Below are 14,890 nucleotides of genomic sequence, written 5' to 3' on the forward strand. Positions count from 1 at the left end.
GTTATCTCTGCCAGCAGCCAGGTCATTTTGCCAGGGTCTGTCCACAAAGAAAGGAATGGCAAGGGATGGCAGGAGCTGTTGGGGGTAAGGAGGAGGAAGGGCAGGACCAAGTAAAAGCCAGCGCCTGACTGCCACCATCAGGGCACAGCAGTCAGGCGAAGGAGCAGTAAAAGTGCCCACGCCTGAACCTCCGAGACCAGCCCTAGTGATAGAGGTGTTGCTAGAGCTGCCAAACGGACATCCCTTAAAGATAAGGGCGCTATTGGACTCAGGCAGCTCCTGTAATTTTATGAGCAAGGAGTTTGCAGCAGAACACCAGATACAGACTATCCCTTTAAGCAACCCCTTGCAGGTGACCACGATCGATGGGAGAGAGCTGTTGGGAGGAGAAGTCAGCTTACAGACCGTCCCAATGGTAATGAGGGTAGCCAGGCACACCGAAAGAATAGCGTTCAATGTGGCCACCTTGGGAGGGGCTCCCATTATTTTGGGGATGAGCTGGCTAGCGTTGCATGATCCGCTAGTGGGTTGGCATCAGAGAGTGGTCTCCTTTGGGTCAGCACATTGCCTAGAACATTGCAAAGAGGGCAAGGCTCCAGAAGGGGCAAGAGCCTTTCTAGCAGGAACAGAAGTAACGGACAAAAGAAAGGTTCCCAAACAATACGCTGACCTGAGCCAGGTCTTCAGCGAAAGGGAAGCAGACAAACTACCACCGCATAGACCCTTTGACTGCCAGATCAATCTAGTCCCTGGAGCCCAGCTCCCTGTGGGCAAGCTGTATGCCATGTCAGACAGGGAAATGCAGGAGTTGAGGGAGTTTATTGACAAAAACCTGAAGAGAGGTTTCATCAGAGAGTCCAGAGCGGTGGGGGGCAGCCCAGTGTTTTTTGTGGACAAAAAAAACACGGATAAACCGAGATTGGTTGTGGACTACCGGACCCTAAATGCCGTGTCGGAACCAGTGGCTTTCCCTATGCCCAGGATTGATGACATTTTGACCAGGGTGAGGAAGGGAAAGATTTTTACTAAACTGGACCTGAGGGGGGCATACAACCTGATACGGATAAGGAAAGGGGATGAATGGAAGACAACAATGTTCACCCCTCTAGGGGCTTTTGAATATGTCGTTATGCCTTTTGGATTACAAGCAGGCTCAGCATGTTTTCAATCGTTCATGAACCACGTCCTGGGACCTCTGCTCTACAAGAATTGTGTGGCCTTCCTAGATGACGTATTAGTCTATTCAGAGAATGAGGAGCAGCATGTAAAGGACGTCAGAGAAGTGTTGAGCCGACTGCAGGCAAACCAACTGTGGGTGAAATTAGAGAAGTGTCAGTTTCACACCAAGGAGGTGGAATTCCTGGGGTACCGCTTGTCAGACAAGGGATTAGCCATGGATCCAGGCAAGGTCCAAGCGGTACTGGAATGGAAGACACCGAAAACGAAAAAAGATGTGCAAAGATTCTTAGGGTTTGGGAACTTTTATCGGAAGTTCATCAAGAACTTTGCCCACTTAACGGCTCCCATCACGGACTGTCTCAGCAGCAAGAAGAAGTTTGTTTGGACGGCGGAAGCGGAGCAAGCATTCGAAGAATTGAAAAAGGCCTTCGCTTCGGAAGAACAGCTCCTGCATGTGGATTTACAAAAACCCATGAGAGTGGAAACTGACGCATCAGACCGGTCGGTGGGGGCGGTGCTTCTTCAGCCGGGGAAGGATAAGTCGGAGTGGAGACCGTGTGCCTTCTTCTCGCGGAAGTTAAACAAATCCGAGAGGAACTACACGGTATATGACCGAGAACTACTCGCCATTCACGAAGCGTTCCGGAAATGGAGACACTTACTAATTGGTGCACAACACAAGGTGCAAGTATGCACAGACCACAAGAATTTAGAGTATTGGAGAACGGCACGAGTGCTCAACCAACGGCAAGTGAGATGGGCACAGGAGTTCTCCAAATTTTATTTTGAAATTTGCTATGTGCCAGGCCCAGAAAACGTCAGGGCGGACGCTCTCTCACACAAACCAGAGTATTTGGAGGGGGAGGGAGCACCCGAAGAGAGACATATCATCCCAGAGGACCGCTGGGTGTGTGGGGCGGCGTTGGTGGGGCAAAGGGAACTGGTAGAGGAGACGCAGAATGATGAATACGCCCAGAATAAGCTCCGAGGTCTAAGGAGGGAGGGAGAAAACTCCGGAGGTTTTGAAGAAAGAAACGGGGCATTGTATTACAAAGGGGCACTATATATACCCGAAGGGGAATTGAGAGGGAGAGTACTCAAACAGCTGCACGACAACCCCACAGCAGGGCATTTTGGGCAACACAAAACCATGTGGTTGGTTACTAGGGAATTTTGGTGGCCCAGGGTGAGGGAAGATGTAAGGGAGTATGTAAGAGGGTGTGACCAATGCCAGCGAGCCAAGGGAGAAAGGCGGGCGCCGGCGGGGTTATTAGAACCGTTGCCCACACCAGAAAGGCCATGGGAGGCGGTATCGATAGATTTTATGACTGATCTGCCGAAATCCAAGGGGAAAACCGCCATACTGGTCGTAGTAGACCTGTTAACTAAGATGGGCCACTTTGTAGCGTGCTCACATGCAGTCACGGCGGAAGAGACAGCTAAATTGTTTGTAGAACATATTTTTAGACTGCATGGCGCCCCCTTGAGGTTGATCTCAGACCGGGGCAAACAATTCACGTCCAGGTTCTGGAGGAAGCTCATAAGCTTACTGCACGTGGAGGTCAATTTTTCGACTGCCCGGCACCCAGAAACCAACGGGCAGGCGGAAAGAGCAAACGGTATCCTCCAACAATACCTGAGGTGTTATGTCAATGACAGAGAGAACGATTGGGTGGAAAAGTTGGCGCTGGCGGAATTTGCCTACAATAATGCGGAGAATGTGTCCACCGGGATGAGCCCCTTTTTGGCTAATTATGGGTGCCACCCCAGGGCATTTCCAGGGGGAGGAGGGGAGAGATGGAGCGTCCCAGCCGCCGAACAGTTTGTAGAAGAAATGGAAGCGATCCATCATCAACTCCAACTCAACTTAGAAAGGGCCAAGGAACAATATAAGAAGCAGGCAGACAAGAACAGAAGGGAAGGTGAAACCATAAGGGTGGGGGATCAGGTGTGGCTGTCAACCCAAGGATTGCCGTTCAAGGGGGGGTGTAAGAAATTGAGACCCAAAAGATTGGGACCTTTTGAGGTCATTCAACAGGTTAACCCAGTGGCTTTCAGACTCCGGTTACCGAACCACATGAAACTGCACCCAGTATTCCACAGGTCATTGCTGTCACCGTATAGGGGGGGAAATGAAGGGGTTTTCCCACGGGGACCAGTCTTAGAAGAGAGGGAAAGCAGCAACCATGTGGCGGAAATCCTCGACTCCAGGTGGAAGGGTCATCAGGTGGAGTATTTGGTAGCGTGGGAAGGGGAACCGGAGTCAGAAAACACCTGGGTAACGGCAGAGGAAGTCAATGACAAGGTCTTGATTGAAGCGTTCCATCAAAGGTTCCCCAGGAAACCTCAGTCAGTAGCGAGGTTCCGGAGGGAGTACTTTGGCACCACCGACGAGGAGGAGGAATTGGAAGGATTCACGGGGTCTGAGTTGGAAGAAGGAGTAGATTCCGATGAGGATGAGTACTTAGAAACCCGAAACAGCAACCGGTGGAGGAAAATGTTCGAGACTTCGGAAGATGAGGGAAGTTCTTTCAGGGGTTTTGCTCCCTCGCCTCCCGCAGAGGAGGGGAAAGGAGGGGGTGAAGGGGGCCCTGGAGGGGAGGTGGATGTCAGGGAACTGCCATCGGGAGAACTGGAGAGGAAGAGGCTCACAGAGGCTGGCAGAGACTTGTCAGCTGATGAGGGAACCAGCAGGGGGAGAGAGGCAGTTCCAAGGGATAGTGAGTCGGAAGGAGGACTCAGAGACAATTCCAGCGAGAACAGCGAGGAGGTTTCAGGACCTCCTATAGGGACACCCACTCCTCGCCGGAAATTGTCACGTAGAGAGTCCAGAAGATGTGTTTCCGTTAAGGAGCTTTTATGCTGGAAGAAATTCCGTAAACGCCCACTGTCGGATTCTGCCAGCGACTGACGGAGCCATGTTTATGGGGCTCCGTTACAGACAGTGGTTTGTGGACTTAGCCAAACACTGAGGGATTAGGAACTTTACGCACAAGCAGCTCAACATCCCATCACAATGCCCCACAATATAGGCTACCCTTTCCCCATCATCAGCAAAGTCATTATGCTGCAGTTCCAAAGCGTACTCTATTTCCGTTCGGAACGCGTTGTAGTCCTGGGGCTTCCCCCCAAACTTGTGTACCAGCCCCGGTACCTTCCTTGCGATGGGGGTGGGTCTGACCTGTGCATCCTGAGTCCGTCTTTCGTCCAGCCGCGCCGTCAGGAGAGCCACATGCTGTTCCAAATCTCGGTTCCTCTCCACCAGATTTTGCACTCCAGCTGCTTGCTCCGTCTCTCCGGCTTCTCTGGTTTGGCTCATTATGCTGCCTGCCTGTAGCTGCGCACAAGCAACGTCGGTGACTGACGGATTGCTGTAATGGTTATAGGGGTTGCTCGTGCGTAAGTTGCCGCCACTCCTGGCTAGGTTACCTAGTTAAACCCTTTCTGTCTGGACAGCCCTTCACTTCGTGGCTGTTTCAGTCGCTGGCAGAATCCGTCAGTGGGCGTTTCTTGAACTTCTTCCAGCAAAGAAGTTCTTTGACGCCAAGTCTCCGCCTACTCTCCCTGCGCGGAAGTCTTCTGCGCAGGGTGGGTGTGGGCAGCGGAGGACCCGTGCTCTCCCCACTGGTCTCCAGCGAGGAGTCCTGGAGCCCCCTCGACGATTCCCCCATCTGCCCCCCTTCACCCCTGGTGTTACGCTGATTTCCTTCCCCAGCAGATGGGCTGCCTCTCTCCCTGCTGGGCCCCTCTCCAGCATCGCTCTGGAGCCTTGCCTCCGCCTCTGGCTCCGATGGCAGTTTCCTGACAATAATTTCTAAATTTCTTTTCATAAAATACCAAGACACATTGTCAAATGCCTTTTCGGCATCCAAAAACATTAACACCGCTTGTTTATCCCTCCTGGAATCAAGGTATTCAATTATGTCGACTATATTTCTAACATTGTCTTTCAACTGTCTACCAGGTAGAAATCCAGTTTGGTTCTTTCCAATCTCCTCTCCCAGTACTTCTTTAAGCCTATTGGCTAGAATACTAGCAAATAATTTGTAGTCATTACTCAGGAGCGAGATTGGTCTATAATTTTTAACTTGCGTTAAGTCTGTGCCTTGTTTAGGAATTAATGTGATATGGGCCTCTCTCCAGAATTTTATTTCCCAGTAAGATGTTGTTCATTAAAGGGACTGACAGTTGCTCCAAACATTTCTTATAATATTTGGCTGTCAAGCCATCTGGTCCTGGTGCCTTTCCAATTATTGTTTGTTTTATTACTGCTTTTACTTCCTCCACTGTTATATTGGTATTGAGCTGGCTCTTTTTATCGTTGGGGATTTTCTGCAACCTGTTCATTTCCAGGAATTCTTCTATTTTTTCCTCGTCTTTTTCTTTTTTATATAATTGTTTATAGAATCTTTGAAAGTTCTTCCTTATTTCACCCGGATTGTCTACTGTTTTTTCCTTCCACCATAAGTTTTGTTATCGTATTCTGCTTTGGTCTCTTCCTTAACTGCCAGGCTAACAATTGCCTGGTTTATTTGCAAACTCAAAGCTTCTTTGATTTAAGAATTTAATTTTCCATTCAATCTCTTGGTTTATCAATATTGAAAATTGTGTCTATAGCATTTTTATATTATATTTAGGCTTGACTATCTTTAGGGTTGAGTGCTAATTTCTTTTCATTACATGTTTTTTGTTTTAATATCTCTTCCTTTTTTCCTCTCTCTTAGTCTTTTTTGAATTGAGTTCTGCTGTATCCAAAATCCTCTTATTACTGCCTTAGAGGCATCCCATACTATATTTATGTCCACGCCTTTATTTAAATTAAGCTCCAAATAGTCCTTCAATGCCTTTTGCGCCTTTTCCAATATTACTTGATTGTCCAATAATCCATCATTCATTCTCCACCTAAATAAAATCTCTTCTTTTCCTTTCAGTTCCATTGTTAACGCATTGTGATCTGAAATAGTTTTAGGAAGAATTTCTGTTTTTGTTACTCTCGTTGCCAACTCTAGAAATCCAGATATAATCAATCCACCCAGCACTCTGGTTTGGTTCTGAGAAGTAACTAAATTGTTTCTCTAGTGGATGTTTTAATCTCCAGATGTGTAACAAATCATTATTTTTCACCAGTGTAAAAAACATTTTGGGCAGTTTCCCTTGATTTGTTACTTTTTTCCCTTTCTGTTCTATCCATCTCTAAGGAAACTACCCCATTGAAGTCTCCCATTAATATTATTCTTTGGTCCATAAATTCAAAAATTTCTCCTCTAATTCTTTATAGAAATCCATTTTTTATCATTTGGTGTGTAAATTCCCACTATAATCAATTTTTCGCCTTGTGCTACCATTTCAACTCCTATTATCCTTCCTTTTTCATCTTTGAAAATCTGACGCAATTCATATTTTTCCTTTATATACAAAGCCACCCCTCTTTACTTACTATCATCTGCAGAGATATACTCTTACCCCAATCTTTTATTTGTAAGAATTATTTCGTGCTTTTTCGCAACATGTGTGTCTTGTACAGTGGTACCTCGGGTTAAGAACTTAATTTGTTCTGGAGGTCTGTTGTTAACCTGAAACTGTTCTTAACTTGAAGCACTACTTTAGCTAATGGGGCCTCCCGCTGCTGCCGCACCGCCGCCGCGCGATTTCTGTTCTCATCCTGAAGCAAAGTTCTTAACCTGAGGTACTATTTCTGGGTTAGCGGAGTCTGTAACCTGAAGCGTCTGTAACCTGAAGCGTATGTAACCCGAGGTACCACTGTATACAAATTATGTCCGAATTCTGTTTTAATAATATATGTTCAATTTTATTCTGCTTAACTTTATTATTTAAACCATTCACATTCCATGATATTATTTTCAAACCCATAATTGTCAGCAATTAAATACAGTCTTTATTCCTTAAATCTCTTTCTCTTCTTCTTCTTCCAGTGGTGTGTCATCTTCCTTCTTCCCCAGCTCTTTACCATATCTTCTCATAAATTTCACTATCTCCTGAGTAGATTTAATCTTAAATTTCTTGTCCTTATAAAAAAAAAGAAACCCCTTCCAGGAATTCCCACTTGTACCAAATTTCATTCTTTCTCAGGATCAGGGTAATCTTTATATTCTTCTCTACGTTTCAGAAATCTTTTGGGTGTTTCCTTGTAAATTATAATAAATTTTTCATTAATACACAGCTTCCTTTCCCGGTTTGTTCTTAGAATCAAATCTTTCATTTCTCTTGAATTTAAAAAGACAAGGCAGTCACCTGGAAGTTTTTTTTTTTTTACCTCTTTCTGTCTTATATTTAATCCTGAAAGCCTTATCAATTGTCTTTCCAACTTCTTCTTTATCCAATCCAAGCCAATTTGCTATTTCCATAATTAATCTTGCCTTTATATTCTCTCCTTCCTGTTCTATTACACCTCTGAAGCGAAGATTCAACTCCTTCTGCTTGATCTCCATAAATGCCAAAGCATCCACAGTTTCTTCATGCATTTTTGTTAATTCCGCAACTTCTGATTTTATTTTCTCTTCCTCTCTTTTGTTTTCTCTGACCTCTTTTTGTGTCTTCTTCACTGTCTCCTCCAGGGCTCTTAACCTCTTCTAATTGCCACTGATCGGTCAATTATTTCCTCCATTTTATCAAATTTACGATCTAAAAATTTTTCAGTATCTTTTATATCCTTCCTAATTTCTGCTAAAATCTCTGCAATGTCCATTTTAGGTTCCTCCTGTTTTGAATTTCTCCCATCCGTTGGTGTAGCTGTTGGTCCTTTCTTCCCCACCATCTTCTCTTTCTAATTTTCTCCCTTTTTCAAATTCCCTGCAATTCTTTATTTGACCTCCAGGTGGCACTTATTCAAATCAAATTTCAAATTGCAATATTATAGTTGGCCACTTGGTGTCCCCCAGAGTAACTGCAAAAATTTCATTGCAATTAACTCCTTTAACCACTTGGTGTCATGTATCTAAGATGAACTGAAACCCAGAAAACAAAATAAGAGGAAGAACAAAAGCAAATGGCACAGGTTCCTTCTCGGGAAACAAAAGCTTTCTTCGGCTGCCAATACAGCCTAATCCAATTCTGGAAACCCCAGCCACCGAATCTTCATACGTCTCAATTCCAAAAATATTAAACAACTCCCCTCTTCGGCCTCTTCAATCACCTAATCCTCAGTAACAATTATAACCCCCCCCAATAAATAGATAGATAGATAGATAGATAGACAGACAGACAGACAGACAGACAGATAGATAGATACAGGAAGATGACACAGTGAAATCTCAGTTTAGAGTCAAAATAAAACACAAGGAAAATTAAAAGTTCAAAGCTGCAAAACTCCACGGGCAAGTCGCTGGTTCAAACTCCTTATAGAACTATAGAGACTAGTTGCTGGCTCGTTAATCTCTTTTTCCCTTTCCAGTTACCAAGTTGCTTTCGGCAGAGCCAGCAGGGTCCGTCCCCCCCCCCCAGCGTTCCTGAGCTGCTTCTCAATTCGTAACTTTAAAAGTTGCAACACTTAAGCAAACATCAAGTCTTTAAGTATCTTTAAGTGACTATTTTCTCCCTTCCCTGAAGGGCTAGGGAAAATTAGCAGTTTGTATCCACTTATATCTGTTTGTAGCTGATCTTTTTGTGTCGGGAAATCAGCTGCCTTTTGCCATTGGAACCAGAGGTTTCGCTCAGCAGAAGTAGCGAGTAGACCCCCTTTGCACCCGCGCCTCCATCCCCTCGGGCTTCCAAACCTTTTTACGGGGTCATTTGTATGGGGAGATATGCCAGGGGTGCCGCTGGGTCCCCAGTACCCAAAACTCCCTTTTGGGTTTTTTTCCAGAGCTCACAGCGCCTTTGTGAAGCTCCAATCTCCTGCTGAGCTCTGATTTTCCCCTAGAGGCTAAATCCGTGCCCAAAATGGCCCCCGCAGCCAACCGGAAGTCGGCATAGGTTTTTTTTCTTAGTGGCACAGTTTCTATCTCTTTGCCAGATCTGAAAGGCCTTCCTTTTCTTGTCAATAATGCCTTCAAATCTCACTGTAGTCTCATCAAACCAGTCCTGGTGTTTCTTGGTTTGGTATCCAATAGTTTGTTCACAGGCTGCTAGAATGGATGTTTTTAGCTTGATCTAGTGTTCCTTGATGTTATCAGGGCATTCCGAAAGCAGGTGGTCCTTAAGAGTCGTTTGGAAGCAATCCCGCTTAATGGGATCTTGAAGGGCTTGAGTGTTCATTTTGCGCCTTGGTTTCCTTCCTTGAAGCCTGCGTTGAGGTATAATCTTGATAGCCATCATGGAGTGTATTAGTCGGTGATCTGTCCAGCAGTCGTCGGCACTTGTCATAGTTCTGGTAAGGAGCACATCACGGTGATCTTAAGAGGTGCCAATGGTTCGACCGAGGGTACCTCCATGAAGTTTTAAATTTATTTTTCTGTCAAAAGAGTGTGTTGGTAATAACAAGGTTGTGCGGCTGCGGGGAAGCCTTGTGAATGTTCTGCCACCGCAGGAAGGTATGACAAGGCCCTCTGCTGCTGTAGGGAAGCATGGTTCACCCTCTGCCACCGTGGGGGAATACAGCGGGATCCTCTGCCACCGCAGGGAGGTGGCAAGGCCCTCTGCTGCTGCGGGGAGCCAAAGTGCACTCTCCACATCCACGGGGTGGTATGGTGGGACCTCTGCCGCCGTGGAGAGGCCCAGGAAGGCCCCCCACCGCTGTAGATATATATTGTGATATTTAGCTGGTGGTATATTGTGATTTTGAAAATCAGATATTGCCCGGCCCTATTTGCCAACTTGTTTCTGGATGCAGCCCCTCAAGTGGCTGCAGTGGATACCACTCCAGGCAGCCCCCTCATCTCCAGGAGGGGCTTTCTGGGAAACACAGGATGCAAAAGAATCTCAGCGCACCCAGTTCTTCACAACCCAGCCAATGGGATTCTCCACTTGAAAAAAAAAAGTGTAAAACTGTAGACAATCTTTAAAAAAACAAATTTAGTTCTAGGTGGGCTTCCTAATACTAGTTGCTGTTGCACACAGATTCTGCTTGTGGGCTTCCCAGAGGCATCTAGTTTGCCACTGTGAAAACAGGAGGCTGCACTAGATGGGCCAGGGCTCCTATGTTCTCTCCCCTTGGCTTAACATGAGCCAGTTCAATGGGTTCAGCAGCCATGGTCCCACAAAGCAGCCACTGCCACACTGAGTTAGGGGCACTTCAGCCAATGGAAACCAATAGGCCAATAAGACACACCTAACTCTGCAGCCATTAAGTTTGGCCCAACAGGCCCCTGCAGACCTATCCCCTCCCCTCTCCTCGTTTCCCAGACAAAGATAGGCTTCAACTGACCCTCACTTTCCTCTAATAAAGGGACCGTTTAATCTGGCCTTATCAGTGTCACAAAAACCTACTTGTTTTCTGACAGACATTCAAAATTATTATTATTATTTTATTTATACCCCGCCCATCTGGCTGGGTTTCCCCAGCCACTCTGAGCAGATTATAGCATATATAAAACATAGTAAAATATCAAACATTAAAAACTTCCCAATACAGGGCTACCTTCAGGTGTCTTCTAAAGGCTATGTAGTTCTTTACCTCCTTGACATCTGAAGGGATGGTGTTCCAAAGGGAGGGTGCCACTACCGAGAAGGCCTTTTGCCTGGTTCCCTGTAACTTTGCTTCTCACAGTGATGGAACCAGCAGAAGACTCTCAGAGGAGGACCTCAGTGTCCGGGCTGAATGATGGGGGTGGAGACGCTCCTTCAGGTATACTGGGCTGAGACCATTTAGGGCTTTAAAGGTCAGCACCAACACTTTGAATTGTGCTTGGAAACATACTGGGAGCCAATGTAGGTCTTTCAGGACCAGTGTTATATGGTCTCGGCAGGCACTCCCAGTCACCAGTCTAGCTGCCGCATTCTAGATTAACTACAGTTTCCAGGTCACCTTCAAAGGTAGTCCCACATAGAGAGCATTGCAATAGTCCAAGCGAGAGATAACCAGAGCATGCACCACTCTGGCGAGACAGTCTGCGGGCAGATAGGGTATCAGCCAGCATACCAGAAGGAGCTGGTAGACAGCTGCCCTGGACACAGAATTGACTTGTGCCTCCATGGACAGCTGTGAGCCCAAAATGACTCCCAGGCTGCGCACCTGGTCCTTCAGGGGCACAGTTACCCCATTCAGGACCAGGGAGTCCTCCACACCTGCCCGCCCCCTGTCCCCCAAAAACAGTGGGGCACAAAGTTTTTATCAGTGCTATTCAACCACCATGGTTTTGATTTTTTAATCATAGAATTGTAGAGTTAAACTGAGGAAAAGAACAAGGGAGTGCCCCGACACAGTCACTAGATAAGAGATTATTTTCATAACCACATTTGGCATTCCAATACTACACTATTTCTTTGCAGTCAGTGGTCTGGTAAGATGGCAGACATCATGTTGCCCACCTGACAAATAAGGAACAAAAGGGGTGGGGAAACAGAAGAAAACTGAGGGGACTTACTTCTCTCATCCAGTGGCCGTTTTACTCCATAACCGTACACTGAAGGGTCCACAAGTGGTGTGGAATTATTCAAGTGAGGAATCTCTCCAATTTTAGCAGCCATTTGCTGTAGAGAAAATAAAATAAAATTAAAAATAAAATAATTTTGGAACAGTATTAGCAAAACTAGTACTGCTTATGTAACTGGATAGCAAGAAACAGCTTTTCTAGCACTAATCCCCCCCCAAAAAAAGTTGTCAACATTTTATGAAACTAGAGCATGACCAAGAGACACACTATGCAGCACAACCAAGAGACAGAATCCAGGAGGCACAGTACAGATTTAGCACCCACCTCTGTGGGCTTGCTTCCCACCACATCATTATGCAGATGCCACTCATTCCTGTGAGGAAAACCCATGGGAGTGGACAGTCCAGCTCTTGTCAACTAGGCCAAAACAACAAGTTGACTTCCGGTGTGACCACCGTGGCGTTTAGCAGCTTTCCCATGGCACCGAACCCCAGTTGTGCAATTAATCAGGTAGTTTGGGGGTAATTATCCCTGCCAACACCCCCAGGGCTGGGGGGGACGGGACTTGCTGTCACCCAGGGGTTGTCCAATAACTGCCGCTCGCTACAATGGAATGAGGGGGCAGGGACGCTGGGTGCTTAGCATTGCACGAATTGGAAACTCTCCAATGCCATCGCCATGAGCGGGAGTATTCCTGTTTTTCATCAAATATTTGAATTCCGACTTGAAAACAGGCATGTTCTGGAAAGAAGGACACAAAAAACGACCTGTTAAACAAATCAGTCACTGAGTGCCAAGGTTTTGATCTGGAAAGGACTTTCGTCGTCTTGCTATGGTATATGTGAGGTGAGCGTCCGTTTTTTTTTTATACTTGCTATTTCATGATCTGGCAAACCTCACTAAGAAAGATTTAATTAATTAAACAGAATGCAAGAGGAATTTTACAAAAACTTTGAGAATTTGGTGCTTTATGGCACAGTCCTTTGTGGAGGGCTCTATTTACAACTGACAAGGTATCAGCTTGTTAGAAGATATGAAGGGACTTTGTCCAAAGACATGATTAGATATGCTTTTGGCTTGGGATGGTAAAATGGTGTAAATGATGGCACATTAGAAAAAAGGGGCCCCTCTATGGGGGCTGAAGACAACCAATGGATTACAACCAGGGAATATTTCACACAGGAAACTACATCTGCTTGCATGGACTCTCGTCGTATATGGATTAATATAAAAGTGAAGGTGAATCTTTGATCTCTGTAAGCTTTCCCCAAGGCCCAAGTGGAGCAAAGCTTGGATTGTAGAGGAACCAAACAATTACTAACTGTGAAATATACCTTATGGTACTGCCTCCTACGGAAGACCCCTATTCAGATTGGGAAAACTTCAGTTCGTTACAAGACTTGAAGGATTGCTGTGTTTTATGCTGTGGAATGAAAAAGGGGCCTCTGAGGGGGACTGTGCCAAAAATAATTGACAGACAACAACAGGTAGAACATAATTCCTCTTTCACATAGATTTGCTAAATACGATTGAAAGTCTCACACCAGTGGCTGTTAAGATAAAGGATTATGATCAGAGCTATGATATCGGGAATAAACAAGAGAGAAAAAGCAGGAACAAGAAATAAAACATTTTCTCCTGATCAGCCAGAACATGGGAAGTCTTTTTAAAATATAAAATTTGGAATGTATAATTGGCTTTATTTGGATTATGATGTGGCAAGATTTGATATTCTGAGTGTTCTTAATGAAAAATTAATAAAAATTATTTACAAAAGGACAACACAACAAGTTGCACCCTTCCGGGGTCCTTGCACCATACACACCCTCCCACTGCTCACACCCATTTTGTTGGCCAATTTATTTAGAGGGGGCCCATTACTGGATTCTGTTAACAGTTGAGCATTAGACTGAGAGAACTTCCCAGGCCCATGTCCCAGAGATGCCTCAGGAGCACACAGGACCACGGTCCAGCACACAGCTCAGTCTTGGACAGCTGAAGGTCTCCTCCACATGGCAGGTGTACGAGCCACAGCAGCTGTGGGGGCTGCAGGGTTCCACCGAGAGGATGTGTCGCAGCAGGGAAGGTCCAAAGGAGGGGCTATGGGAGTAGTATGGCCCTGAGCCCTGTATCAGATATGTTTCTATCAAGGCTGATTCCAGATTGGTGCACAGAAGGGCAAGTGACCACATTCCTGTTTGTTTAATAACCCTCTCACAGTTTTTTGTCCATGTAGGGAAACACCCCACCACACACACCATATGAACTTTATGTAAAATCCTAGCTTTCCACCATTCTGGAAGTCTCTGCTGACCAAAACAGGCATGACACTAGGGCTGGGTGATATCTGCTTTCCAATATCATAATACACCACCAGCTAAACATTGCAATATGGTGGTATATTACGATGTCGGAAAAGAGGCGGGGAGGAAGAAGGCAGTTGCCAGCCACGGAGACAATTAGTGTTCCATGAGCAGCTTCTGCCTCTTCCACAGCCACCGCCTCCTCCAGTGCCTGCCCATATCAAGGCAATGGAGGCAGGCCCACAAACACTCCATTTGCGCAAACGCCTCAGCAGCCACCACCCAGGAAAAAGAGGCAGCCCACCCCGAAGGGGAGAGATTGATCAGCTGAGAAGCTGGGATTTAACGAAGCCCGTTTCTCAGCTGATCAAATCCCCAGCCTCCAACTCGCACAAGTCAGAGTAGGGGCTTCGTTAAACTGCTGGGGTGCAGCAGCTACACGCCCCTCAGCAGAGCAGTTTAAAGAAACTGCCTGCCTGTGCGGTTCCTCTGTGGCATGAGGGCCAGAGCATGCTGGCAGCTTCACCCAGTGAAGCAGCCACCGCTCCTCAGTCCCTCTGCCACTTGGTTGATTAACGTCAAGTGAAGCTGCTAGCGCGCTCTGGCCCTCATACCAGTCTTGGGCGATGTATCAATACATCGCCCAGGCCTACATGACACATCACATAACTGCTCCATCCCAATATCAAGCTAATAGATGACAAACCCTGACCATCTCCTAATACCAGAACACATGGGGGTGGGGGATTAAGATCTTTCTCTCTCAAAAAAAAAGTAACAGGAGCTAAACGCATTTTTACAAATGCAGTGTTAAAATCAGTTAGAAACTCAGATATGTAAGCTATTCACCAAATGACCCTTTAAACCTAGGTTACAGGCACAATGGAATGTCTAGTCATCATTTTGTATATTTTCAAC

At 46.0% G+C, this 14,890-nt stretch overlaps 1 protein-coding gene across 8 annotated transcripts in view; it reads right to left on the minus strand.

The window, feature by feature from the left end:
- The window catches only part of LOC310753831 (far upstream element-binding protein 3-like), a 347,698-nt gene that overhangs the window by 265,155 nt on the left and 67,653 nt on the right, over positions 1-14,890 (minus strand). For all 8 annotated transcript variants that reach the window (XM_083595188.1, XM_083595185.1, XM_083595189.1 and 5 more), the window contains exon 2: positions 11,661-11,766. In XM_083595188.1, the coding sequence (XP_083451314.1) occupies positions 11,661-11,766 (106 nt within the window). The remainder of the gene's footprint in view (positions 1-11,660; positions 11,767-14,890) is intronic.

Source organism: Podarcis filfolensis (genome assembly GCF_964270895.1).
Source record: "Podarcis filfolensis genome assembly, chromosome: W".
Classification (NCBI taxonomy): Eukaryota; Metazoa; Chordata; class Lepidosauria; order Squamata; family Lacertidae; genus Podarcis; species Podarcis filfolensis.